This window comes from Elaeis guineensis, chromosome 11 (assembly GCF_000442705.2).
Source record: "Elaeis guineensis isolate ETL-2024a chromosome 11, EG11, whole genome shotgun sequence".
Classification (NCBI taxonomy): Eukaryota; Viridiplantae; Streptophyta; class Magnoliopsida; order Arecales; family Arecaceae; genus Elaeis; species Elaeis guineensis.
Genome location: NC_026003.2, coordinates 113378656 through 113406267, shown reverse-complemented (window position 1 = coordinate 113406267; position 27612 = coordinate 113378656). Strand labels below are relative to the sequence as shown.

The window sequence follows — 27612 nt, the reverse complement described above, 5'->3', positions numbered from 1 at the left end:
GCACCAAAGGCCAAAGCCCTGGCATTTTTAATCCCCCCTTCATTTATCTCATGTAACAATGCCCAACTGGTAGGTCCAATTAGCTAGGTTGGCTTGCCAACCTTCCTAATGGTCAGACGTCCCATTTACTAGTGCATCCTTGGCAAAGCGACCACATGTTTGTCAAAAAGCCAGCATTAAAAAAAAAGGGTGCTAACAGTGAGTTGCGTCTGGATTCGCTATAAATTAGGTTTTAGATCTTGTATTTGTGTCCCAAGTCCTAACAAATTTGGTAAGAGAATCATTACGGTTTAAGCGAGCCTAACTTGCAGGGTCGCCACCCCCACGTCTCCTATTTAAACGATCTCGTACGACATTTTGTTTTTTCCCCCTTTGTCTTAGGGTTTCTACGCTCCCCCGATCAGGGTACGATATTTCGCTCTGCGCACCCCCCTCTCGTCCCCAGGGTTAGTGTTTGATAAATTTCTCCGAGTCTCTTCTCGAGGATAATCTTTGTGGATCTTGGGTTGTGGTGCAATGGTTTTTCGCCGCGTCTGGCATCGATGTAGGTTTTCTTTTCGCTGTTTCTTGTTCCCCATATTTGTCGCCTCTGGATTTAGGGCTTTTGGTGGTTTTGTTAGGTCAGACTTGGAAGGATGAGCCCGGTGTTCTGCGGAAATTCGACCACGATACTCGCTAGGCGGAGCTGGAGGGGATCTTCGGCGGAGATGGAAGGGCAGATCGCATCGACATGAAATTCATCTGGTAGATTTCTCATCTTTCTTTTAATTTTTATTTCACCCTCTGTTCTTCTCTGGAGAATTTTACATCTTTTGGTCGATATGGGCGGTTTATCTCTGCATAGTGTCATCTCTCTTGCTTCAGTTATATGAAACTCTTTTAGAAAGAGAGGGCTTTTTGACATGGAAGGATACGGGAAAGGTCAATCTGAGGTTATGAATCAAAAAGACCTCTTTTTTGGGTCTGACATATGTGGAATCGTAGCGCTGTGACTTCTGTTGGTTTAAAGCGTGAGCCTTTTTGTTTGCATTGCCTTTAAGGATAAGGGATTTTGTCCCTTGATCCGAAATCAAAGTTCAATTTGTTTGTGTGCAGATTGCACCCTTTTTCTATGGTATCTATCACGTCTGTAACACACACACACACACGCATAGGCGATATAATTCCACTCTTTACCCATGCCATCAACACCTCGTGGATGAACAGGAGTTATTTCCATGAGAAAAATGCAAAAACTGGTCATCCTGTCGGTTAAAATATATCATTGCTTTCTATCTCCTACGTCGCAGATTACTTTGTGGCCAAAAAGTGTTTACCACTTGCCAGTTCAGAAAATTCATGGCTTCTCATATCTGGGGCATTTCTAAGAACGCTTGGCATCATGATATCATCTCTTTGTATTTGTTTTTGTGTTTTTTTAAAAAATAAATATTCCACATCACATGCAGCTAGCTAATGTTTAAGTGATTATTGTTTGTTGGCAATATACTTGATTTTTAAGTCTTTTTGTTTTCTCTGAGCGTTGGAGATAATTTATAGTGAAACAAAATTACGATATCTTGAGATATGTGTAGATTCATCTGTTGACTCTATTAAAAGCAAGTTATGCAATCTGCTTAGAGGTTGCGATTTCAACAATCTTTGCTTCATGCGTTGTGTCGTTGTGTCCTATAGCTAATGGGTTTTTGATTTGTTTAGTAATAGAAATATCTGCTAGTATAAAAAAAAGTTCTTTAGTTTTTCCTGCATTCTATACCAAGAAACTTTTCTTGATTTTCCACAGAGTCAGCAAAGGAGAATGCTTCTGCGATATTCTTGGTAATTTTTATGATGAATCTTGATCTTCACTTCCCTGGTATTTCACAAACAATTTCAGAAACTTTCTGAATTTTGTTTACATTTCAACGTTTTAAAAAACTTTTCTAGTCATGAAATTTAGCCCTTGCGAGTCATCCCAAATTCATGTATATAACCGTTGTTATACAATGAAGTGTGATCATCCAACTTGGCTGTTCATTTGTTTGCTTGATTACTGCAACTTCAAATTCTGAACATTTTATAGTTATATGTTTTTTTTCCTGCCTAACTTGGGTTGCCTCTTGATTCAGAAGAATATAAAAAATGAGAATGAGTTCAGTTATGTCAAGTCATTGTAAGACTACCTGAAAATTGATTTTTGTTTGATAATGTTGTGGAGGCCAAGAAATTATACATTTCAGTTGGTCTTTCGTTTTTCCTGTTACCTTTTAATGAGTATCTACATGTTTAGTTAGGCATGATTTTGCACCAAACCATATATGCGCAACGCAGAGATGAACAAGTTTTGCATCCAGGTCCTTATCTTTTTCACGTGCATCTTCTTTTTGTTTTTCAAGTTTCTTCCTTTGGTAGAATTATTTTTAATCAGAACACAGTTGCTATTCGTCAAATTCATCTTATCTCCTTAATGGCTCATATATAGACTTTGATACATTTGTTGATTTTAGATAAAAACAAAACTTGTTGGTTGATTATTTGGGTGAGATGATCTTATCACTATTTGCAGCACTTCCAGTTGTATTTTTTTATGTTGGCTTAGGCATTAGGATAGAGTCTCTTTCTGTTTCTTTCTTTCTTGCTTCCAATATTGGGTGAAACTGCAGAGTTTTGAGCAACTTAAGAAGTACAGCACAATATTTAACAAAAATGAATCCAGGTCTATTATTTATAATTCTTTGGACCTTAGAGCAAGTGTTTTGCATACAATCACTTGAGAAATGTCACATCTTCTTTTATCTCATTCTCCATCCTTCTTTACTTATTTCATATTGTTTATTTTCAGTTATTCAGTTAAGAGCACACTTTTTTCATGTGCAGGAGAATTATAAACATCATCACAATCAGAATCCTGACTAGGAGAAAGAGATTAAAAAGGTGGTGCACATACCTTTTGGCCTCCCTCTCTTCTCTATAAATGGGTAGAGGGGGCCAGCCTCTTGAGCAGTAGAATTGACTTGTTTTTCATCCTCCATCTCTTCATTCTCTTTGGCTTCTGTAACACGTGAGAGTTTGGAGAAACTCTTTCAAGGCTTCTTTAGTGAGTGAAGTGGATGCGAGGCGGGACTTGGTATAGGTGCAAAGGCTGGCGATCGTGTCTCACCATCAGTCAGGAGGCAACCATGAGTTCCATCCCATTGACTTGCAGAATTCAATTGCTCAGCTAAGGTAAATTTTATATCTTTGCATGATTAATTAAGATAAAAATTTTTGCATGCCCCGTGTCCATCTTGTGCACTGTGGAAATTATTCCTGTTGCATTTTCTTCCATTCGTTCATTTAGGACCAACTGAAACCAGCCGTTGTATGATAGCTTTAGTGCTTGCCTTTATTTCCACTGTTAAATTCACTATTTGCAATGCATGTGGGTGGGAAGATGGTTGTTTTAAAGCCATATCTCCTATGGTGCATTTATATCTGTTGCAAAGTTGAAAGTTGAAAGTTGAACAGCCATACACCTCAAGAGATCTGATAATTCATTTGAATCTCAAAATCCATTCTGTAATTCACAGGCCTGAAATGATTTTTTTTTCTTGTTTAATCAAGTGGTGATGGGTCACTAAAATTATATTTACATTATACATATTTCTGTGTCAAATTCTGAAACTGGAGCAAATTGATATTCCGTATAAAACTTCAGTCTTGGTCTGTTTGAGGCGCTCTATTTAAATGTGCTAACCAGTTCACCTTGCAGTTAGCTTTTCTGTAATACAAATTGCTTTGCCTACATAAAATGAGGGATATCAATGTCGCACATTTGTTTAGAATTGATAGAAGGATGAATGAATCACTTTAATGTACAGCATCAGTGTGCCCCATAAGGAATGTCTTCTCTATAACCTTTTAAGCAGTCAGGTGGAACAAAGTTTTCCCTTTGTGACAAATATAGTTGGCACCCTTCTTCTTTTAGTTGTGAACCTCTTTTATTTGTCAATGCGCAGAAATTTTGAGATAATCCAACCAAGGGGTGTGCACTAAGAGGCAGCTGGATATAGCCTCTGAACTTGCACCACATACGATAAAAGAAAAGATAGAAGAGTTATTGTTACCAATCATCATTCTATCCATTCCCTTCTTCGTCCTGTGCAGCAATTGAAGATTGGTGCAGTATGCTAGGGATAGGTGAGTGTTGGGTTGGATTGGATCATTCTTGGAGTGCCACATTGACTTGTAAACAATTGGATTGGAAATAGGGAATGGGTATTGATCTGAAGCATTTCTTTTCTCAAGCCAAATGTGACATTTTATCTTGGCCATCATGTGGAAGAACAAACAATGGTGGAGATCGTATGAACTATGGAGGTGGAGATAAGTTATGATGTTTGGCTATGTTTAGATGGTGGAATAGAAATTGGTAGTTTGGACCTTCTACCGTAGAGGAACAGGGCTTATACGAGGAAAGAGGGAGATTTTGGTGAAGGGATAAGTGCAAAGGGATTAGAGCGCATCTGACTTTGTGTAGGGCTAGAAATGGGCTGGGCTAGGCCGAGCCACAATCCCTACCCGAGCTCGGTCTGAAATATTTTTTTGGACTTTGGGTTGGGCTTGGGACCAAAAATGTTTATAATTTAAGGCCCGAGCCCGAGCCTGGTTCGAACCCGATCGAGCTGGCCCGAGCCCGAGTCCGGCTTGAATCTAGTTGAGACTGTTGAGTAAAACATCTTGCAGATATTTGCTAGTGATTTATCAAAATTCTTATAATATTTTAGAATTGAATAAGGAACCAACCTCCCAATGATCCACTTTCACCCTTTGCAATGCGTTGCTACATTTGTCCTCTCATCGATACCCCATGACTCTTCCTCCCACTCTACTAGTCCTCTTTCGCCCAAATTCCTCCCCCTTCTCCCCATGCACGCTCTATTCCTCCTTCCCCTCCATCATGAGTACCCAGCTTAGCGCCAGCCTCGCCGCCACAACCCACCTCGCCACCTCCTTCGTCCTCTTCCTCCTTGAGGCCTTCGATGTCGTTGGCGGTTGCATTCGCACTGACTCCCTCGACAGCTTCCTCGATCATGGCTTTTATATCTTCCTCACCTTCTACCCGGAGGCCCGCCGCCTCCTCGACTACCCCTTTCTTCACCTCTGCCCTTTCTACCCCCATGCCCTCGTCTACCACACACGTCGCTTCCATCATATTGCTGACCCCTTTTGCCGCCGCCCCCACGCCCTCGCGTCCCTCTCCAACCCCATCGGCTCTCTCCCTGTCAAGCTCCTCGTTGGCCTCACTCGCCTTCGAGCCGCCTTCCTCTTGGACTCCATCCTCTCTGCCCTTGAGTCCCCCATCTCCACCGACCTCCACGTCGTCGGCTTTTCATCCACCATCATGGATTGCTTTTTCCGCCCCTTCCTCACCAGCAGTTTCTTCGACAGAAGACCAGTGATGGCTGATGGGGTAAGATGGAAGACCAGCATGGACAATGGACGACGGGGGAAGATGAAAGATCGGAAGATCGGAAGAGGGATTTTAATGGACACGGGCTCTTCGAGTTGGAGATGAAGTGACGAACGAACAGATGACATTAAGCCTTTTATTTGGGCTAATTGACTAAAGCAATTAGCTAAAGCTAACCTGTTAATTGACTGATCGGACTGAACCAATTTGAGTAGGGAACTGAGCTCGAGTCGGATATTTGGGCTTTTGATTGGGCTGAAATTTGGGCTGGGGCTTGGGCTCAGACCGGGCCAAAGGTATGCTCGAGCTTGGCCCGAAAGACAAATGAGTCTTATATTTAGGCCCAAGCCTGGCTTGAATTGTTGCGGGCCCAGCCCGAGCCCAGTTCTAGCCCTTTGTGTCAGATTTGAATTTTATAAGAAGGACAAAATTACACCGCCGCATTTTGGGTAGATTAAAGAGAGAATAGGCCAAAAAGGTAATTATGGGGAATGACTTTTACTTATTCCATGGTAAAGCTTTTTTTTTTCTCAAGCCAAATGTGACATTTCATCTTGGCCATCATGTGGAAGAACAAACAATGGTGGAGATCGTATGAACTATGGAGGTGGAGATAAGTTATGATGTTTGGCTATGTTTACATGGTGGAATAGAAATTGGTGGTTTGGACCTTCTACCATGGAGGAACAGGGCTTATACGAGGAAAGAGAGAGATTTTGGTGAAGGGATAAGTGCAAAGGGATTAGTGCGCATCTGACTTTGTGTAGGGCTAGAAATGGGTCGGGGCTAGGTCGAGCCACAACCCCTACCCGAGCCCGGTCCGAAATATTTTTTTGGACTTTGGGTTGGGCTTGGGACCAAAAATGTTTATAATTTAAGGCTCGATCCCGAGCCCGGTCTGAGCTCGAGCCTGGTTCGAACCCAATCGAGCTGGCCCGAGCCCGAGCTCGGCTCAAATCTGGTTGAGACTGTTGAGTAAAACATCTTGCAGATATCTGCTAGTAATTTATCAAAATTCTCATAATATTTTAGAATAGGATAAGGAACCAACCTCCTAATGATCCACTCTCACTCTTTGCAATGCGTCGTTACACTTGTCCTCTCGTTGATACCCCATGACTCCCCCCACTCTATCAGTCCTCTTTCGCCCAAATTCCTCCCCCTTCTCCCCATGCATGCTCTGTTTTTCCTCCCCCTCCATCATGAGTACCTGGTTTAGAGCCAGCCTCGCCGCCACAACCCACCTCGCCACCTCCTTCGTCCCCTTCCTCCTTAAGGCCTTCGATGTCGTTGGCAATTGCATCCGCACTGACTCCCTCGACAGCTTCCTCCTCGATTGCGGCTTCTATATCTTCCTCACCTTCTACCCGAAGGCCCGCCGCCTCCTCGACTACCCCTCCCTTCACCTCTGCCCTTTTTACCCCCGTGCCCTCGTCTACCATGCGCATCGCTTCCATCGCATTGCTGACCCCTCCTGCCGCCGCCCCATGCCCTCGCCTCCCTCCCCAACCCCATTGGCTCCCTCTCTGTCAAGCTCCTCATTGACCTCACCCGCCTTCGAGCTGCCTTCCTCCTGGACTTCATCCTCCTCTCCGCCCCTGAGTCCCCCATCTCCACCCACCTCCACGTTGTCGGCTTTTCGCCCACCATCGTGGATTGCTTTTTTCGCCCCTTCCTCACCAGTAGTTTCTTCGATGGAAGACTAGTGATGGCTGATGGGGTAAGATGGAAGACCAGCATCGACGATGGACGACGGGGGAAGACAAAAGATCGGAAGATGGGAATAGGAATTTTAACGGACATGGGGCTCTTCGAGTTGGAGATGAAGTGACGAACGAACAGATGACATTAAGCCTTATATTTGGGCTAATTGACTAAAGCAATTAGCCAAAGCTAACCGGCTAATTGACTGATCGGATTGAACCAATTTTAGTAGGGAACTGAGCTCGAGTCGGATATTGGGGCTTTTGATTGGGCTAAAATTTGGGCTGGGGCTTGGGCTCGAATCGGGCCAAAGGTATGCCCGAGTTTGGCCCGAAACACAAATGGGTCTTATATTTTGGCCCAAGCCTGGCCTGAATTGTTGCGGGTCCAGTCCGAGCCCAGTTCTAGCCCTTTGTGTCAGATTTGAATTTTATAACAAGGACAAAATTACACCGTCGCATGTTGGGTAGATTAAAGAGTGAATAGGCCGAAAAGGTAATTATGGGGAATGACTTTTACCTATTCTATGGTATAACCATATATTCGATAAAATTAAATAATAAAAGAAAATGATTGACTGGATGACCAATCTGATAAACCACCCGAGCACTAAATCGATTCGAGATTATAGGTCCCTAGGAGGAAAGATGGCTTGATACCGGATCTATAGGTCTTCTTAGAGAGAGAAAATTTTTAGAGAGAAAAATTCTAGAGAAAGAAAGAGAGAAAGAAGAGAAGAAAAAAGAAAGAAAGAGGGGGAGAGAGGAGAGAGAAAATTCTTTCTTTTTTTTTCCTTCTTTTTCTTTTCTTCTTTTTTCTTCTTCTTTTCTTTCTTCTTTTCCTCTTCTTGGCCGAACGGGGAAGGACCTGAGGCATGTTTGCCCGTGGTCTGACAACTGTGGCGGCATGATCGGTGGTCCGACAGTGGCGACCGACGGTGGTGACTAATCAACAGTGACGGAGCAAAGGACGACCAGCGACAAGGATCGGCCAGTGGGAAAAACATGGGAAAGGCCCAAAAAAAAAGGGATCCAAGGATTTTTTTTCGTTTTGGCCATTGGCCGCTTGCTGACGGCCATGATCTTGTCATGGAGGGTCATAAGGAGGTCGAGGGCCATGATTTCAAGGTGAGGCCCCATGGGTGGCGGCGCTGGTGTTCGAAAAAGAGAAACTCAACCGAATAGGGCAGAACAGGTCCTGTTGATTTGTGGATTTTTCGACATGCCCAACGGCCGGCGAGGGTGCACGAAGTCATGAAAAGGAGGGGAAGGAAGAGAGGAAGGAGGGTCGGGGTTTACCTTCAACTCCGATGAGATTTTCGGCAACAATTTGAGGCGAACACGAAGACGGTATCAGCAGTTTCAATGAAAAAATTTGAGAGAAAGAGAAGGGAGAACTTGATGCTCGTCGTGGCTGGCCATGGAGGAGGGAAGGGGATTTATAGGGCTCTTCCTAGGATTCCTCGATGGCTCTAAGAGGCCTTCTCCTAGTCGAGCATGGGGAAGATAGCTAGCTGTATATAAACTCCACCTAATAGGCCATTAATTTAGAATTTATTTTCTTTATTTATCTAGTTTCTAAAGTTTTTTTTTAAACACTGATTTCAATGCACATAAAATTTTGAATTTTTTCTTGCTTTATGTTCCAAACACAACTGCCTAAGATCTCTATGGATCAATCCGACTCATCCTATTATACAAAACTAGGAGTTCAGTAAAAATAGTATCTTTGATCGTTCTAGTGATAAGAGCATATCAATTTATGACTATCTTAAAATACTATCACAAATTTCTGATTTTTTCATCACTAATATTTTTTTGAAAAAAATACCAATTTACTAATGATAAATGAATCTCTGTCCTCATAAAAAATATGTTATTTCTAATAGGACATCACTAGAAACATAAAATTTACTTTGAAAGTATCCTATTTATGAGGATCAAAGTTAGTCATCATTGTTAGTCATGGAAATCTCAGTACATCACTGACTATATTAAGATTTCCTTACAAATAGTATATTTTTCCATCATAATGTTGTTTAAAACCTTATTAGTGAGGGTGAAAATCAGTCGTTACTATTAATTGTCAAAATGATACTACATTTGTGATTAGAATTAAGATCCATCACAAATAATGAGAAAAAGAAGTGAAGACTTTATTTTTGTAGTTCAAGAAAATTGGCTTTATATACACTTGTCCTGAGGAAGAAGTAAAGGAAATATTTGACTTATATGTTAAGACCAACTATTCCAATTGGATGTGGACCCTTAGAAGAGTTGTTTTCCAAAAGTATAAAACTATTGAGGAGTGCTACAATCACTCACCAGACAATATATCTTCACCAGCTTGGAAACAAATGAATCATGTTAACTAAATATCCTTTTTTTGGAAAAGTAAGTTCCTTCAACTAATGGTAGTCATGAACAAATAGTATGCAAGAACTAAATGAGAGAAATAAGAATAATAGGTCAAAGTCGGAACTAGCAGCAACTGGAGGCTCAGCTCTAATGGCATGCAAATGCAAATTACAGAGCTGAGAAGGTATGATAACATATCTTTTTTAACTTATTGCTTAACTAGTAGAATAAAGGAAGGATCTAGCTGCATACACGACGCCTAAAAATATGTCAAGCTACTTAATTTTGTATAATGCATATACCAATTCAATAATAAACAACATTATGCATAGCATGTTTATGATCAAACTACAAATTCAAAATCTAAATAGCAATTAATTATGAAATACTAAGGTTGATCATCCACCTTTCCATATACATATATAATATACCTAGGAATATTTATAGGTAAGAAAAAACGTTGTGGTGTAGCCAGAATATTTTGTGCGCAAAGATTGATGGCTTTCTTTTTGTCTATAGACTGGAAGGAAAGGTGGCCATCGTGATGGGCGGCACTTGCGGCATCGGTGAGGTCACCGTCCGCCTCTTCGTCCGGCACGGCGCCAAGGTTGTCATCGCCGACATGGAGGACTCCGTCGGCGAGTCCCTGGCGAGCGAGGCTGCCTCGCTCGCCCGATTGGCCACCTTCGTCCACTGCAACGTCGGCTTCGAGCCCGACGTCGAGCGGCTGGTGGACCGCACCCTGGGGCGCTACGGGCGGCTCGACGTCCTCATCAACAACGTCGGTGTGCTCGGCCGACAGGCACGCGCGGCCAAGAGCATCATGGCACTCGACGCCGACGAGCTGGACCAGGTGATGCACGTCAATATGCGGGGCGCGCCGTTGGGGATAAAGCACGCGGCACGGGCAATGGTGGCGGGGGATTGGGCCGGGAGCATTGTGTCGGTGGCGAGCGTGGCCGGGGTGATGGGGGGATGGGCCTGCACGCATACACGGCGTCGAAGCACGCACTGGTGGGGCTCACCAAGAATGCCGCATGCGAGCTAGGGGCGCGGGGGATCCGAGTGAACTGTCTCGCCGTTCGGGGTGGCCACCTGCATGCTGGTGGACGCATGGCGGGACGGCGAGGAGGGGGTGGATCTCGGGAGTCCGAGCGAGGACGGGGAGAAGATGGAGTTCGTGAGGGGGCTGACGAATCTCAAAGGGCCGACGCTGACGGCGAGGGATGTCGTCGAGGCGGTGCTGTACCTGGCGAGCGACGAGGCCAAGTATGTCAGTGGGCACAACCTTGTGTTGGATGGAGGTGTCACCACCTCAAGAAATCTTATCGGATTGTAGTTAGGATGAATGATTCCCAAAAAACCTTATTTAAGGAGCAATGGGTTTGTTTCAATAGAAGAAACTCTATTTCCAACTTCATTTATGATTTCTTACAAAAGGGGAAAAAAAAATTGCAAGTCTCTACACAAGCACAGATTCCCATCTTTTTCTCTGGTTTCATTTGCAAAGTGGAATCTTAGTAGTATTTTCATATGATTTTGATGGAACGAAATCCAATTCCTAATGAGTAATAGGTAGTTACCACTTTGAAGACTAGACTATTAGGCTTCATGAATGATCGTCTAGTTTTTTCGGTAAGTGTGATCTTGCAGTAGATATGGAGTAATTGTCACAACCCAGAATCTCATCCAAAAAGACTAGCCAAAAGTATTATTTAGATTTTCTATTTCGTATAAGCATTCAAGATTTTTTTAGTGAATAACCAATATAGGACTAAGTATATACTCGTACGGATTTTTACATACTCCTCTTTAAGCCTTAATATCCTCATCAAGCTAAGGATCCAAATCCATATTTTTATTCATAAAAATCATGATTGGCTCGTGGTCAACTACATTGAATCCATACTACAGTATCCCTTAATCCACATAGATTATGGACCGGATCGATTTTGATATCATTTGTCACAATTCAGAATCTCATCTAAAAAGATTAGTCGTATAAATTTATTTAGATTTTCTAACCTTGTATAAGTATTCAAGATCTTTTCAACGAATAACTGATATGGGATCAAATACACGCTTGCACAAATCTTCACAATAATGACGACATTCTCTTTTAGAGAATTGCTTGTTTGATCCGTTCAAGTTGGATCAACCCTAGAGGGAACAAATTTTTTGCTTATTTTGATGCATAATGAGATAAATGGAAAACAATAGGTTGATGATTGGTGAGCCAACCAGACACTTGAGAGCAATGTAAAACTAAATGTAAAACTAACATTAATTCATGATGACTGTTACCTGCAGCCATAGCTTATTTTATAAGCAGATTTCCCTGTGCTGTGGAAGTTTTACGGTTAATTTCCTTGTCCACAATCCGATTGTTGACCATAATTCATTTAAAAAAATTTTGCATACAAGTAACATGGCAAACTAAATGGAGAAGACAGGAAGAAAGGAAGAAAAGGAAAAGACAGAATACTTTTCATTTCAAGTTCTCTTCGGTGTATTTATTCAGTTTACATCAACAACTTAAAGCATCTTGACCATTTATAGGCCATTTATAGGTTCCTAGCTATTGCTGTTGATCTCCCTGTCTGAGGTCGGACGCTGAGGCGGATGTGGATGAGATGGGACCGCTGCTGGAGCTTCGCCCGGACACCTATAAAATAAGTTCATATCGGAGTGGCATTCTCTGGTGTAGACCCACCGATGCTCAAATCAGGAGATTGGAGAACATTGAGAGAAGAAAAGGAGTCAAGTGATTGCATACCTTGGAGTGTCCCGATATCTTAATTTATAAAAGAGGAATTTGAGTCGTATTCGTCTCGAAATCCTGATGATTTTCGAATTTGTCGTATAGATTGATTCAGAGAAGAATTTTCCTATTACGTATGGGAGATTTGATCGCAGAGAATTTTTTACCTCATTTGGACTTTCTTAATTTGGAGGAAGGATGGATCTGTTGGTGAGAGAAATAATTCGGCCATTGCCGATTTAGGATTGGTTGTCCAAGCTGACCTTCAGTAGGTCATCATGACCAAGGTACTGGAGTTCATGGAGTGAATACTTATCCTCTTGTAGAGAGGAATAGATCGATCGAGTACGAGCTACATCAGATCATCCAAAGCTGAGGTTATGGAGATAGGTAATCTAGATGTTGATATCTGGGTGATCCAAGATAAGTTGGCCGAGGACGGTCTAAAATAGATTGTTCGAGGATGAAGAACCGAGGTTCACTGCTGACGGGATATCTGACTTCTCGTCACATCTATATTTGTGTTGAGTCATCCTTCTTCTATAGCTCGGCCAGAACTGTGAACGTCTCGGCTGAGGCCGAGGTACAGATTTACAACACTAGCTATCATTTTACTTCAAATTTCGCAAGTTCATGGTATCACTTTTTAACTTATACAAATGTCTGAAGACACCTTGTCTAGATGCCACTAAAATAATATTTGATAATTGCTGGAAGTAGCTGCACAAGCTCTTCCAGCAAAAATGCAAGCCAACAACCTGAGAATTCAAGATCTTGTACATTTGTGGAGCTGTCATGGTATCAGACTCCAATACGATATTGCAGATTGACCAAGCCATAGTACATATATTTATATTAATAAGATTCGAGATTCGATAATTGGAGGAGGCGACAACAAATTAAAGACTATGATACCAGAGTTCATGCGTGACAATATTGGTCATTCCTTAGCTAAAATGAACACTAGAAATCTACTAAGAAGGGTACCTTTTGTGCTGGGGAGAGCCAGTTTCCCAGCCCAGAAGGGGGATCCCTGGATGGTTTTGCTCCGGCATCACTTTCACAATAGTCATACTGTCCGTTGAGGGGAGAGATTTGGAGGGGTGTTGGGTGCTAGCATTGTTGGTTACATAGTATATATATTGGGGGAGGGTGGTGTCTGCTAGTGAGGAAGTAATAGGTGTTGATGGGTTGGGACTTGGGGGGGGGGAGGGGGAGGGGGTGGGGTTCTTAGGAAGTTCCGTTCCTGGAGCACATGTGGGTCTTCGATTGGTCACCAATGGTCAACAAAACAAAAAAAGTAAAAAAGGTTAATCACTGTACTTTATCTTACAGGTAGGCAATAACATCAGAACGGATTCGATTTGGATGCTGGAGCTGGTATTATTTGTCACTGTTTTTATTAAATGCATTGCTAGTTAAGATCATCGATGATATTATGTGATGTAAAACTACGGTGTTTATAGCCTTCCCTCTCCTTATATATTTATATTGAGATTTTTCTTTTTTTTGTGCAATATCATTATATTTGGGTTGAGGATTTTCGATACTTTATTTAACTATTTTAAATAAATTTAAAATTTGTAGTTTGTGGGGAATTAGGGCACGGTTGACCGTAATTTTTTGTGCGGCACATCCTTTGACAATCGGACAGAATTAATAGGTCTCCATCTTTCCGTTTGTGCCTCTTATCCATCTAAAATTCACTCACACCCTATGGGTCTTATCCCTTCAAGTGAATCAACGAATATCCATACATCATCAATCTTCATGGATTTTATTTTAGATCTAATGGCTCCAAGCCACTTTTTAAAGTTAGATTTCTATATTACATCCGTATGGGAGATCAAATCTTCATCTCGAACCTAGAAACTAAAGTATCTATTCGGTTGATATGGTATTCTACCATATCTACTCAAAGATACCTTTACATCGAGCTTCGAATTTGATCTAATTAAGTCCGGTTCTGTTGGTTTGTGTCAAAGTCAATTCCTCTATCTATCAAGCTTCACCAAGCTTGCTGTTAATGGCATCAGTTCCTTCATCAAGTGACTTCTTTTTCAAAAAGAATGTCTTAAGATTTATGAACTTCTCATATCCATCAGGAAAGTAGAAGAAATATTCCTAAAATAACATTTATCAGATCAAGATCCAAGCTAATCGATTTGTGAATATTTCACATAAGTTTGACACTCCAAATCCTAAGATAAGAGAGCATCGAATTAATCTGGTCCATATCTCATATGGAGTTTTTGGTAATCAATTTGCCCAAAATATTCTTAAGCACATATCAAGTTGTCTTTAAAACATAACTTTAGGTAGACTAGCAAACCTCTAGTGGATCGAACTATATCTAACAAAGTTCGATTCCTCTTTTCATACAAAAATTGATAGAAAATATAAACATTGGAGCTAAAATGAACATCATGGGAGGAGAGGAAGAGAGATCAATTGCTATGGTCAAAACTATCCTTTCATGAACATTATTGGTTTGTTCATCTTTTCCAACAAAAGGTGATTTGATCATCTTACTAAAAAGATAAGATTTACAGGTTGACAATGATTCACAATCATTGACTTTGAGAATTATCTCTTGTTGATCCTATTCTTGTTTAATGACCGAGCCTAAACTGTCAAAGATAGGCTTCTATGACATTATCTATTTAAGAGTTTGTTTGATTGTGTACAATACACTAACAAGCTGTGACTATTCATAAATATCATTTTTCAGTTGTCCACATGATTTTGACATCATTCATAATGATATCACAAAAGCATTAGACAATAGTGACTATCACTAAAACGACATTGTTGGAATTGAAAATAGACTTGATGATTCTTAAAACCAAGATTGGAACATAGCTTCCAACTCCAATGTTTAGGAACGTCTTGCAATTTTCAAACTTTCTACTAATCTGAAGTCATTGCAATAATTTGCATGGACTTCTGATATTCAATATCCTGGTAGTAGTGTCACAGATAGAGAAATTATAAGGTGTTATCATATAAATATCTTGTTCAGCAATCCTTTGCTGATTTTTCTTTCTTAGTCTGTTCGGATCAAGAGACTCTACCAGACTAGATTAATCTTAGACTCTTTTATCAGTTCGGGCTCTTCAGTCCAAGCATGATTTTTTGCATCTTTTTTTTTCTCAAGGGATTGTTTCCCATTGAAGATACATCTTCAGAGGTGCGAAAGAACTCTTTCATCCTTTGAAGAATTTTTTCACTGAGCATCATCGAATTTTCAATTAAATTCGTGTTCTTTGCTGCTCCCAATAACTCCCACGGTGATATGATCATTTGGCCACTTTTGATAAGTGCCTTTGATCGCATCATATGTGTTAGATGTGAAAACTTTAGGTGCTGGATTCATAATCATATGTAGGATCTTTTCGTGCTTTAGAACTATTTGCAACTTCCGATATTAATTATCAAAGTTGGATCCTATAAGTCACTGTCAAACAGTGAATGGAGCAACGGACATCTAGTCATAACTGAAAGAAAAACACAAGAACTCTATGTTTATGAATTGATTAAGCCTAAAGACTTGGACTTTAGTCTAAAGGTTCTCTCACTATTTTAGTTGAATTGGTAGCCTCTACTTTCAATTTGAGGAATTATCTTAATTTCTTAGCGGGTACCAGAATCTACATAAATTGCATACAAGCCTGAGGATTGGCTCGATCAACCCATATGCATCTATGGATAGGTTCTTAATCAATTATTTTTTCAAAAAATGGACTTGAGGATCATCATAAATACAATATCAGCATCCATGATTGTCAAAGATAACCAGTGACATGATTTCTTGCATAATATCATAAACTAAGTCACTTTGATTGCATAGAAACATTGAACAAATTCTGCAAAAGTGGGTATAGGAAGAAGAGAACTATCCTTAACAGGCCTTTAGAAGCTTGCATCTTGGCATACAGTTAACATAGAATTTGACATTCTAAAGAGCACAAATTATGGAGAGTTTGAGAGAGGTCCGAGATGAGTTGCGAAGCCTGATTGAGGTTCTTACTGCAAGGACTATTTCACTCGTGGTGATCATTGGGAGATCGGTATAGAAATTGTTTCCGCAATTTTACAGACTTCTACTGCCCCTAGGCCCTCTGCACCAGTTTCGGGACCTCCTAGACAGCTTGGACCATCCATTTCTCAGCCATTCATCAGAGTAGGACCCTCTAGTAGGATCAGGAGCCACAGAGGTTGTTCATCAACCCATCATAGCCCTTACCAGCATATTTCTTTAGATTATTCATCTGATTGTGATTAGGATTCTACTAGCTGTACGTTACTGAATAGAAACATAAATTCCAAAAGGGGAAGCAGGTCCTTTAGTTTGCCCTACTTGAATGTTGCTATGGCTGAGTTTCATTAAGCAATTAATGAATTAAACTTGGAGGGTATAGCTAATATATTTATCACTAAAGTTCCTTCTTAAATTGAAAATGTCTCGAAAGATTGTTGAAATCATGGTTCCACATTTGACATCTCTCAAGAAACATATCTATGAAATCCAACATAAGCAGTTGAGATTTTAGAGAATAGTGAATCATTTCTTCATATCTAATGGAGATACCGACCACCTATGACTGTAGAAGAACAAGTTGGGTTGAACCCCTAGCTTAAAAATGCGAAACATTAGCATAGGAAAAGTTTTGTGTTTGCATTTGTGCATGCATCTTTGACCATCAAAAGAAGGTAGTCTTCCGTCAATCATATAAATCTCCAAGCAATTGGCTGTTCAGTTTTTTATAAACAGACTTTTCAAGACAAAAGTCTTTCCACATTGATGACTCCAACATAAGCACACCATTATCAACATGCCTGATACTGCAAATTTCATTGTAATATACTTAAAGACCTCCTTACCTGACTTGTTGTCATTGATATCTCTGATCAGTGGGCTATCCACGCAATCGTCAATGCAAACACAGAATTAAGGTACGTAAAGTAGAGCTATTTATCTCTAGTATGTTGCACGGGTTATTTGTCTCGACCAGCTTTTCATAGTCTCATTCCATCAATTTTCGAATATGTATTACAGCTGTCCATCTCGAGTCGATGGGCTCAAGCATAACCAACTTTTTTGATTTCGTGGGAGCGATTGAGGACGGAAGTACCTCGCCCACTATGGCATGTTGAACGGCCTGCAATCTCGGGATTGCAGGATCTCACAGCTGTTCAATCAGCTATCTGATGATATTTTTTATAAATCACCAAAGTCTCGATGATCAAAGTAAGTTAAGTGCTCCATCTCGAAGAACTCATTGCTGTTCTCTTTGTTCTTGGAATCTGACTTGAATGTTGAAAAATCTTCGCATAAAAGAATCTCCTACTCAAACTTTGTTTGCAGGTTACTCCAGCACTCTCTGCACAAAGATCAGGCATTCTCTTTCTGTTCTAGTCCAAACGAACAGCAACAATATGTATTATTGTAGGTTTTTGAGATCAGATTGAGATCGGTGGCCCAAACTAAGCTGAGGTCTGTATGGTTGCCAATGCTTAGAGTTGAAGGATGGACCTGTATGAGAGGTTCTCTTATCGAAGTATTTTTGGCAGGAGACTAGAATCTGAGATTCATAGATTCAATGGTTTAAGCCTAAAAGAAGAGATGAGTTATAGTACCAATGGTCAGAAAAAATTATGAAAAATAATGTATCAATTGAATATAGAGCCCTGCTAAATAGGCTTGAGCCCTAAATGGATCTCTCAAATTTGGATCATGACATATGGGCCTTGATATGTGAGATCAACCTGACTCGAACCTGACTTAACTTGCTGATTGCTAGCCCTACTCCCGCACCCTATTGGTCTTTTTGATGATGGATTTTTCACATCAAAGTGTGAATGCGGTTCAAGATATGTTAGGCTCGGACATCTATTTGATGAGACAATAGATATGCGGCTCAAGATACGTCCACCTTGCGATTGATCTCTCTTTCTCTCCTCGCATGGCGTCGCGAGCCCTAAGATTTCTAGTTTTTTTCCGCACCTTCCATGGAACCAGGTACCTTCTCTTCCCTTCTCTCCATCTTTCTTCCCTCATTTTCTCTCCGTAGATCTCCTCGACGACTCTTTGGGTACCCTGTAACCGTCCCAGACCCACTGGAAATGAGCCACCGCGCCATCTGAACGATTTATTTATGAAGAACTCTTCGATCTCTTCTCTGTCGATCCTAAACCCTTGAATCCTTGCGCTTTTATTGAGAAACTAGCCGAAGAATTGATGAAAACTCGCGTTTGTGATTGTCTCCTCTTGCGTGGAGGGGCAAATCTTTGCTTATGTACTGAATAGGGAAAATTTGGACAGTGCATTGATGGTAATGCCGACTTGTTTGGGTGGAAGGAATCTTTTTTTGGTTTCTGAAAGAAATCTTGTTCCATATGAAGAACATTAGAATAGAAGTCGATTTAGAAACTTTGGAGATCCCAATGCATAGCTTGGTAAGGGCCGGTTATTTTCCAAGCAATTCAATTTTTAAAAAGATTGGAAGAGGTTGGGGCTGAATGTGATTTGGACTTTTTCAATGTATTGTTGAAGTCTCTGAGTTGGTCTCATTTCTAGGTTGCAGGCTCTTTTTTTAACACAATCAAAGGAAGTACCCATTCATAACATGTCAGATAATCCAATCGTTGAATGAGTTGACAAGGCAGATGGTTGTTGCGGCTGAGATGATGACTGATTGGTTGAGTGCTGATCCTGTTGCATCCAGTCACTGTATTGAGGCATTAGGAAATGTTGGGTGGAGAGATGATTCTTATAATGTCTCTTACAAGATGGACGAGAAAAGGCTGGATTCCTGATAACCATGACCTATAATACACTGGTTTCTGATTTTATTTCTGTTAGAGATTTAGAGAAATGCTTTGAATATTATAAGGATATGTCCAAAAAGAACTGTTTGCTGAACATTGATACTCTTTAACAATTTGACAATTGCTCTTCAGAAAGTTTGAAGAGTGGCGGTCGCTCTTGAAATGTTTGATGAGTTGTGTTTGGGAGGTTTGCTGGTGCTGGGATGAGTACTTCATTTGTTGAGCCTTTGTGTAGTTCTGGATCTCCTCATGCTGAAAAGTGGGATGCAGGTCATCTATGAAATCTTATAAGCTTTTAATTATGAGGCTGAAGCTTTGGGAGGGATGCAGGAGCATGGTTATGCTTCTGGTAAGGAGGTCTTTGAGTATATTGCAATGGAATTTGCAGTATCAGGCATGTTGATGATGGTGTGCTTATGTTGGAGTCGTCAATGTGGAAAGGCTTTTGTCTTGGAAAGTCTGTTTATAGAAAATTGAACAGTCAATTGCTTGGAGATTTATATGGTTGACTGAAGACTACCTTCTTTTGATGGTCAAAGATGCATGCACAAATGCAAACACAAAATTTTTCCTATGCTAATGGTTGGCATTTTTAAGCTAGGGGTTCAACCCAACTTGTTCTTCTACAGTCATAGGTGTTTGGTATCTCCATTAGATATGAAGAAATGATTCACTATTCTCTAAAATCTCAGCTGCTTATATTGGGTTTCATAGATATGTTTCTTGAGAGATGTCAAATGTGGAACCATGATTTCAACAATCTTTCGAGACACATTTTCAATTTAAGAAGGAACTTTAGTGATAAATGTATTAGCTGTTCCCTCTAAGTTTAATTCATTAATTGCTTATTGAAACTCAGCCCTAGCAACATTCAAGTAGGGCAAATTAAAGGACCTGCTTCCCCTTTTGGAATTTATGTTTCTATTTGGTAACATACAACTAGTAGAATCCTAATCACAATCAGATGAATAGTCTAAAGAAATGTGCTAGTAAGGGCTGTGATGGGTTGATGAACAACCTCTGTGGCTCTTGATCCTACTAGAGGGTCCTACTCTGGTGAATGACTGAGAAATGGATGGTCCAAGCTGTCTAGGAGGTCCCGAAACTGGTGCAGAGGGCCTAGGGACAGTAGAAGTCTGTAGAATTGCGGAAACAATTCCTGTACCGATCTCCCAATGGTCACCACGAGTGAAATAGACCTTGTAGTAAGAATCTCAATCTGGCTTCGCAACTCATCTCGGACCTCTCTCAAACTCTTCATAATTTGTGCTCTTTAGGATGTCAAATTCTACGTTAACTACATGCCAAGATGCAAGCTTCTAAAGGCCTGTTAAGGATAGTTCTCTTCTTCCTATATCCACTTTTGTAGAATTTGTTCAATGTTTCTATGCCATCAAAGTGACTTAGGTTATGATATTATGCAAGAAATCCTGTCACTGGTTATCTTTGACAATCATGGATGCTGATACTGTATTTATGGTAATCCCTGCATCGCCTTTATGACATGAAAATGCCATGTGACAAGTCTTATCTAGTCTTATCTATTGGGATGCCAAATTTGTACAAGTTGCATCTATTTAATGCAAACCGACACATCTATTGGGATGCCAATTTTGTAATCATTTTTTTATTCTTAAAAAAATATTGCATTCATGCTTTGAATGTTATATTTATTTATCTACTCTCCTATAATAAGATATACTTACGAGATATCTGTAACTTTATGCATGTATTTCTTACACACACACACACACACACACACTCACTTCACATAATTCTATTATTTTTGAAATGTGAAGTATTTTTTTCAAGCATATCCTATCCTGGGAGTATCATTGCATTTTATATTCAGGAAGCTACTTTAATGTAAGCTTTGATGGGGCAAGTATTTATGTTATATAAGTTTTAATCCATCTTAAGCTTTTGCAGGTTGTCTCTCTTGGTATCTATATAAGCTAGAGGTAGCCTACTCCAGATACATATTGACTGATATAGCATGCAGCGGGGTTCGTTTTCTCATAAAAATTATGGTTATAGTCATCATGACCAAAAGGGCCCTTCTCAAGCTATTGATGTTCATGATATCTTTGTGAAGAAGAGCAAAACACGAGTTATCTTATCGTATGTGGGCATCTTCGTGTTTCTTGCTAATGCCTGTTACTCATTACTGGTGAAGGTATCTTGTAATTACTCTTTTGCATTTTTATTTTATAATTTTCCAATATCCTACAGCATTTTGTACTCCACATTTTCCATACAACTGTGTGGCTGGTGTCCTTCGATTGGTATTCTCGTTGTAGGAGACCAAGATAAATTTAAGACTTCTAAAGGCATGGTCTTCTTCATATGGGCAAGTATATGCCTGTGATGCTGATGTATAACATGACTTCTAATTTACAGGAAGAATTATCTACCAGCTCTTTTTGGAGTATTTTTGTTGGTGTTCTCTTTGCCAAATGTTTGCAGTACAAACCCGTTAAAAAAGGTGAGATATGGAAACCTTCTTGTGGTTGTTTTGCAGAACAAGTCTTCTCACTGTACCCTTTGCATCACACCACGCTTGAATTAACTGAGCATGAATAGAAGCCAGAATTGGTTAATTTGATATATTCTTTTTTATTATACCTGGTACTGTGGCGAATATATCAACATGCCTAATTGTCAGCTGTGTGAATTTTGTATCATTGGAAGTTCATTTTGGTTTATTTTTTTTTAGTTATAATAATATAAATTTTTCTATCGCAATCCCTTTAAGTGATTCTGGGAGTTTGTTTTATTTGTGCAGAATCTGTGGTGATTATGCCAACATTTGGTGTGCAGCTTGAAACTCATTTTTGGAGGTAATTTGTAATGTGGCTGAACTTTGCATAGTAATTGTTTTGTCTTACTTTGGCCTTCTCTTTCCTTTTAATCTTTATAGGTATTAGATGGATACTTTTCTTTCAATTTCAATGCTTTGATTGAAAATGTGTTTTATAGGATGTGCATCTTCCACACTTCTTTACTAAACAATATTTTGATAATCACTGTCATTTCTATGGCTGGTAAGAAAGCATAGTTAGTTTAGGAATTCTTGATTCACATAGCACCTTCTTATAGGATTCCTGTCCTTCCACTTAGGCTTTGTTCTACCCACTTATGGATTAAAGGTCCTAGGAGATGGATCTTGGTCTATGGAGGCCTTTTTTTTACAATCAGATTATGTTTGCCCAACTAATAGGTTTGTGCTTTCAAGAATTTTACTCTTTTTACAAGTTTCTGTATTTCTCATCGAAAATTAGTAATTGACTTATTGTTAAATTGACTGCCTTGCTTTGGTGTGAATGCATGATATAGCCTAAAAGATGATGACGGGATTTAATTTCGGCGATGTATAGAGCACCCTTTGGCTTTTTCTTTAGATTGACTAAATAGATAGTAAATATTTACTTTTTAAAAAAAAAAAATCCTTCTCCTATGTGTCTTTGTATATATATAAGGAGGCACATCTCCATTTTAACATCCCTTTAGTTTGATGATGGGTGAACTAAATATGTTTTGTGGATTCAGTCTAAATCTGGTCGAGCTTATAGAGATCAACTGCAACTTTGTCCACTTCTTGTTTGAATCTCATTTGTCCTACATTAATTATAATGCTTTGCTTAGCTGATTTAAATATAATGTCCTCAGCTTTTTTGCTACAAAAAATGAAGCACTTGCATTAAATACTTATTCTGTCCTTGCCATATGAGTTGAGAAAATTCCTGCTTCTTTCATTCTTATGCATTTAGTTCTAAAGCTATTAGTACTGTAACATCTATATGTTGGTATTGATTTCCATTAGTGCTTCTCTAGGTCTACATTAAGATTTTCTCTTTGAATCAGCACCCGGTCCTATGCAAGCTAGCTCTAGTTTTAAATCTGCGACTATCTGCAGCATTTACAGACTTCTCTCTTTACATGGTTTGTCTAATCTTCTTTGCCCTTGATTAAGTGGGAGAGTCATCCACCGCTTTGTCCCCATAGGGAAGATTCTAAGACCAGTATTAAATGAATGCGTGACCCCTGTAACTTGTTACTGGAGTTTGGCTTTGATGCTACGTGGCGAAGAGAATCTGTTGCTAATTTTCCAGGTAAATCATGGTTTTCTCTTACCATGCATGCTCGATTTCATACATCAAGCATTCTTGGGATATTTTATGACTTTTAAAGAGCTTGAGCTAAACCTGCAGGAATTGCAACCACCTGTGAAAATGTTGGTTCCAGTGTGGAAGGCCTTGTGTGCTGCAACCAATGGCAAAGAAATAAGCAGTTCTTGAAGCTGGCATCCTATATGTATGACACGCTATGAACTGGACAAGAGAAAAAAAAAAAAATTGCAGAGAAATGCTTACGTATATGGATATACTGTGAGATTGGTGCAGAAAGGGCTCATATATCTGATTTTCAGGCAGTGCTATATCCTGTGCAATGCAATCATAAGCAAACATATTTCAGAACTTTGCTGCATATGCGAAGAACCTGCATTGCCTGCATTAAATCTCAAAACGATCATATGGTGTAAAGCTGCTTGCCATCATACTGAGCCTCAAGAAGGTATGCTTCAGAAACATCCCCATTGTCTGTGGGCACGAAAAAGGGAATGACACAAAGGGAGTGGCAAAGAAAGTCTATTGTCACTACCAAAAAATGGAAGCTTTTAGAGTCATGATATCTTTTAATGATTATTGGTGTTGGTATGATGCTATGGAGGCTGTCTTTTTGGTCACTTTTAGCAGTTCAAATACTGGGTCTGATGGTTTTATGTATCCTTCTCTTCTCTTGTTCTATATTTAATAAACCTTCAATTTCAAGTAGAGAAAAGTGTTTTTTTTTTTTTTTTTTCACATCCTCTGATGACTCGTTGATCTCAGCAAAATGCAAACACAATTTTGGGTATGTTAGCTTACATTTTGCTATATTCTTGTATGGTTGTGATGTAATCGACTTTCAGTTGTCGGTGCCATACAACCTATGAACATGGATTTCTTGATCTTGAATTCAGCATCGTGGACCCGGTTCATATAAGACTCGCCTGTTTTATGGGATATGCTGTGGATGTAATGTATCCAAATCCCCTTCTGCATGACCATGGAACTATTAACTGATGTCGATATATCATTGGAACCCTTTGGGTTTCATTTCCTTTCTCTTGGTTTCTCATCAAGTGCAGCACCAACAGCACATTGACCTATGATTAGCGGTTGTCAGAGCTGCGTTGTATCTTAAATATTTCATCAGTCGATGTGATTGTAAACAGCCAACAAGTATTTGGTCTTTTGATTATAAGCCCGTCATTTTTGGTGTCAAATACCTGTGGTATGTACTTGCGGAGCTCTGCTTGAGAAGCCAAAAGAAGTGTTTCTTTGTAGGAAAGGAGATAGCAGAATCACCAACAGGGTCTTGTTACGACCTTCATTAAGAACCCAGTGTTGAAGACCGAGATCCTTGACCCTCTCGTTAGTGTGAAAGCTCCATTTCCCTTAAGCCTGATGAACCAAAAATCTCGCATAACTACAGTGTTCGTACTAATAGAATAATGATTCTTCTCACTTAAAAGAACATTATTAACTCATCAACCTTGAATACTGAAGCTATTATAATCCTTAATATTTATTGGGTATGCAGACACGTCTCCCCAAGAAAACGGGAATATGGTGCTCCAAGCCATCGTAGTCTGATCATATGGTTATGGGCTGAAGGATTTAATGCATCACATCAAAGTATTCTAACTATTATCTTCAGGTTTGGTCGGTGTTCTGTTTCTTTTTCTTCTTTTGGGGTCTGCTGACCCCATTTTGTACCCAAAAAAAATAAATAAAATAAATTTTATACTTTGAGCTGTCCTTAAAATATTTTCGCTCTTTTTTTTTTTTTTTGGATAGGAAAATTATTTCCGCTCTTGCTTCTAAAATCTCCAAGTTGGAAGCAACTTGAGGGACTCATGCACAGCCTCTACAATTTTCTATTGAAGCAGAACGACAGTAGAGATGGATGGTTGTCAGTTGCTTTTAATAAATATCCATCTTTTTTGAAAATAAAAAATGAGAACGAGAGAGAAATTATCTGAAACTTTTTGTTTCTAACTGATGGGACTTCTCCTAACAGAAGATTGAGATTAGGAAAATTAGGTAGTCCTTTCCTCACTTTTGACTGCACCTTTTGAATGTTTTCCTGTTAGTGTACTGGAGCCATCCACCATGGCTTTTTTTTTTTTTTCAAAAAAAGAAAACACCAACCCCTAGAACTAATGTGCATCGAGACTGTGGTCATGAGTTGCCTCTTTTTCACAAACTTTTCCTAGTAACTTAATATAAGGATGCACTAGGGATTACCAAATACCTTGCTTTGGGTGCGATTTTTTGACTTAATAAGTTCCAGGGCCTTGGCTAACCTTTGAAACTCAAACACTAGGCAAAGCCTTCCTAGACTAGCCAGCTCATTTTCTTCAGCATTTTTCTTTCCTTGAGGATGATTCCATCACCTTGATAAATTCACTAGTTGATCTGGTCAATCTGCAATACCGTATTGGAGCCTGATGCCACGACAGCTCCACAAATGCACAAGATCTTGAATCTCAGGTTGTTGGCTTGCATTTTCGCTGGAAGAGCTTGTGCAACTACTTCCAGCAATTATCAAATGTTATTTTAGTGACATCTAGATAAGGTGTCTTCAGATATTTGTATAAGTTAAAAAGTGATGCCATGAACTTGCCAAATTTGAAGTAAAATGATAGCTAGTGTTGTAAATCTGTACCTCGACCTCAGCTAAGACATTCACAGTTCTGGCCGAGCTATAGAAGAAGGACGACTCAACACGAATATTGATGTGACAAGAAGTCAGATATCCCGTCAGCAGTGAACCTCGGTTCTTCATCCTCGGACAATCTATTTTAGATCGTCCTCGGCCAACTTATCTTGGATCATCCGGATATCAACATCTAGATTATTTATCTCCATAACCTCAATTTTGGATGATCTGATGTAGCTCGTACTTGACCGATCTATTCCTCTCTACAAGAGAATAAATATTCGCTCCATGAACTCCGGTACCTCGGTCATGATGACCTACTAAAGGTCAGCTTGGACAACCAATCTTAGATCGACAATGGTCGAATTATTTCTCTCACCAACAGATCCATCCTTCCTCCAAATTAGGAAAGTCTAGATGAGGTAAAAGCTTCTCCGCGATCAAATCTCCCATATGTAATAGGAAAATTCTTCTCTGAATCAATCTATACGATAAATCCCAAAATCATTAGGATTTTGAGAAGAATACGACTCAAATTCCTCTCTTATAAATTAAGATATTGGGACACTCCAAAGTATGCAATCACTTGACTTCTTTTCTTCTCTCACTGTTCTCCAATCTCCTGATTTGAGCGTCGGTGGGTCTACACCAGAGAATGCCACTCCGATATGAACTTATTTTGTAGGTGTCCGGGCGAAGCTCCAGCAGCGGTCCCATCTCATCCACATCCACCTCAGCATCCGACCTTAAACAAGGAGATCAACAGCAATAGCTAGGAACCTATAAATGGCCTATAAATGGTCAAGATGCTTTAAGTTGTTGATGTAAACTGAATAAATACATTGAAGAGAACTTGAAATGAGAAGTATTCTATCCTTTTCTTTTCTTCCTTTCTTTCTGTCTTATTCATTTAGTTTGCCATATTACTTGTATGCAGAATTTTTTAAATGAATTATGGTCAACAATTGGATTGTGGACAAGAAAATTAATCGTAAAACTTCCACAGCACAGGGAAATCTGCTTATAAAATAAGCTATAGCTTCAGGTAACAGTCATCATGAATTATTGTTAGTTTTACATTTAGTTTTACATTGATCTCAAGTGTCTGGTTGGCTCACCAATCATCAACTTATTGTTTTCCGTTTATCTCATTATGCATCAAAATAAGCAAAAAATTTGTTCCCTCTAGGGTTGATCCAACTTGAACGGATCAAACAAGGAATTTTCTAAAAGAGAATGTTGTCATTATTGTGAAGATTTGTGCGAGCATGTATTTGATCCCATATCAATTATTCGTTGAAAAGATTTTGGATACTTATATAAGGTTAGAAAATCTAAATAATTTCTTTCGACTAATTTTCTTAGGTTCTGAATTGTGACAAATGATATCAAAGTCGATCCAGTCCATAATATATGTGGATTTGGGGATACTGTAGTATGGATTCAATGTAGTTGACCACGAGTCAATCATGATTTTTATAAATAAAAATATGGATTTGGATCCTTAGCTTAATGAGGATGTTAGGGTTTAAAGAGGAGTATGTGAGAATCCGTACGAGTATATACTTAGTCCTATATTGATTATTCACTGAAAAAATTTTGAATGTTTATATGAAATAGAAAATCTAAATAATACTTTTGACTAATTTTTTTGAATGAGATTCTGGATTGTGACAATTATTCCATATCTACTGTAAGATCACACTTATCGGAAAAACTAGATGATCATTCTAGTCTTCGAAGTGATAACTACCTATTAC

At 39.5% G+C, this 27612-nt stretch overlaps 1 protein-coding gene and 1 pseudogene across 5 annotated transcripts; both read left to right on the top strand.

Annotated features, from left to right (window-relative positions):
• The first annotated feature begins 347 nt into the window (after positions 1–347).
• LOC105054096 (uncharacterized) lies at positions 348–24001 on the top strand. 5 transcript variants are annotated; one of them, XM_073245486.1, is made up of 10 exons: positions 348–544; positions 621–744; positions 2857–3204; positions 17169–17209; positions 17313–17504; positions 21014–21260; positions 21485–21569; positions 21870–21924; positions 23058–23196; positions 23296–24001. In XM_073245486.1, the coding sequence occupies exons 6-10, from the start codon at positions 21081–21083 to the stop codon at positions 23380–23382; spliced, it is 546 nt and encodes a 181-aa protein (XP_073101587.1). In that variant the 5' UTR covers positions 348–544; positions 621–744; positions 2857–3204; positions 17169–17209; positions 17313–17504; positions 21014–21080; the 3' UTR covers positions 23383–24001. The 5 variants fall into 5 exon arrangements, with proteins under 5 accessions (XP_073101587.1, XP_073101586.1, XP_073101589.1 ...); XM_073245485.1 differs by lacking the exons at positions 17169–17209; positions 17313–17504; XM_073245487.1 differs by lacking the exons at positions 17169–17209; positions 17313–17504 and having other exon boundaries at positions 360–544; positions 626–744.
• On the top strand, positions 9308–10912 carry LOC105054354 (sex determination protein tasselseed-2-like; annotated as a pseudogene).
• Positions 24002–27612: the final 3611 nt, after the last annotated feature.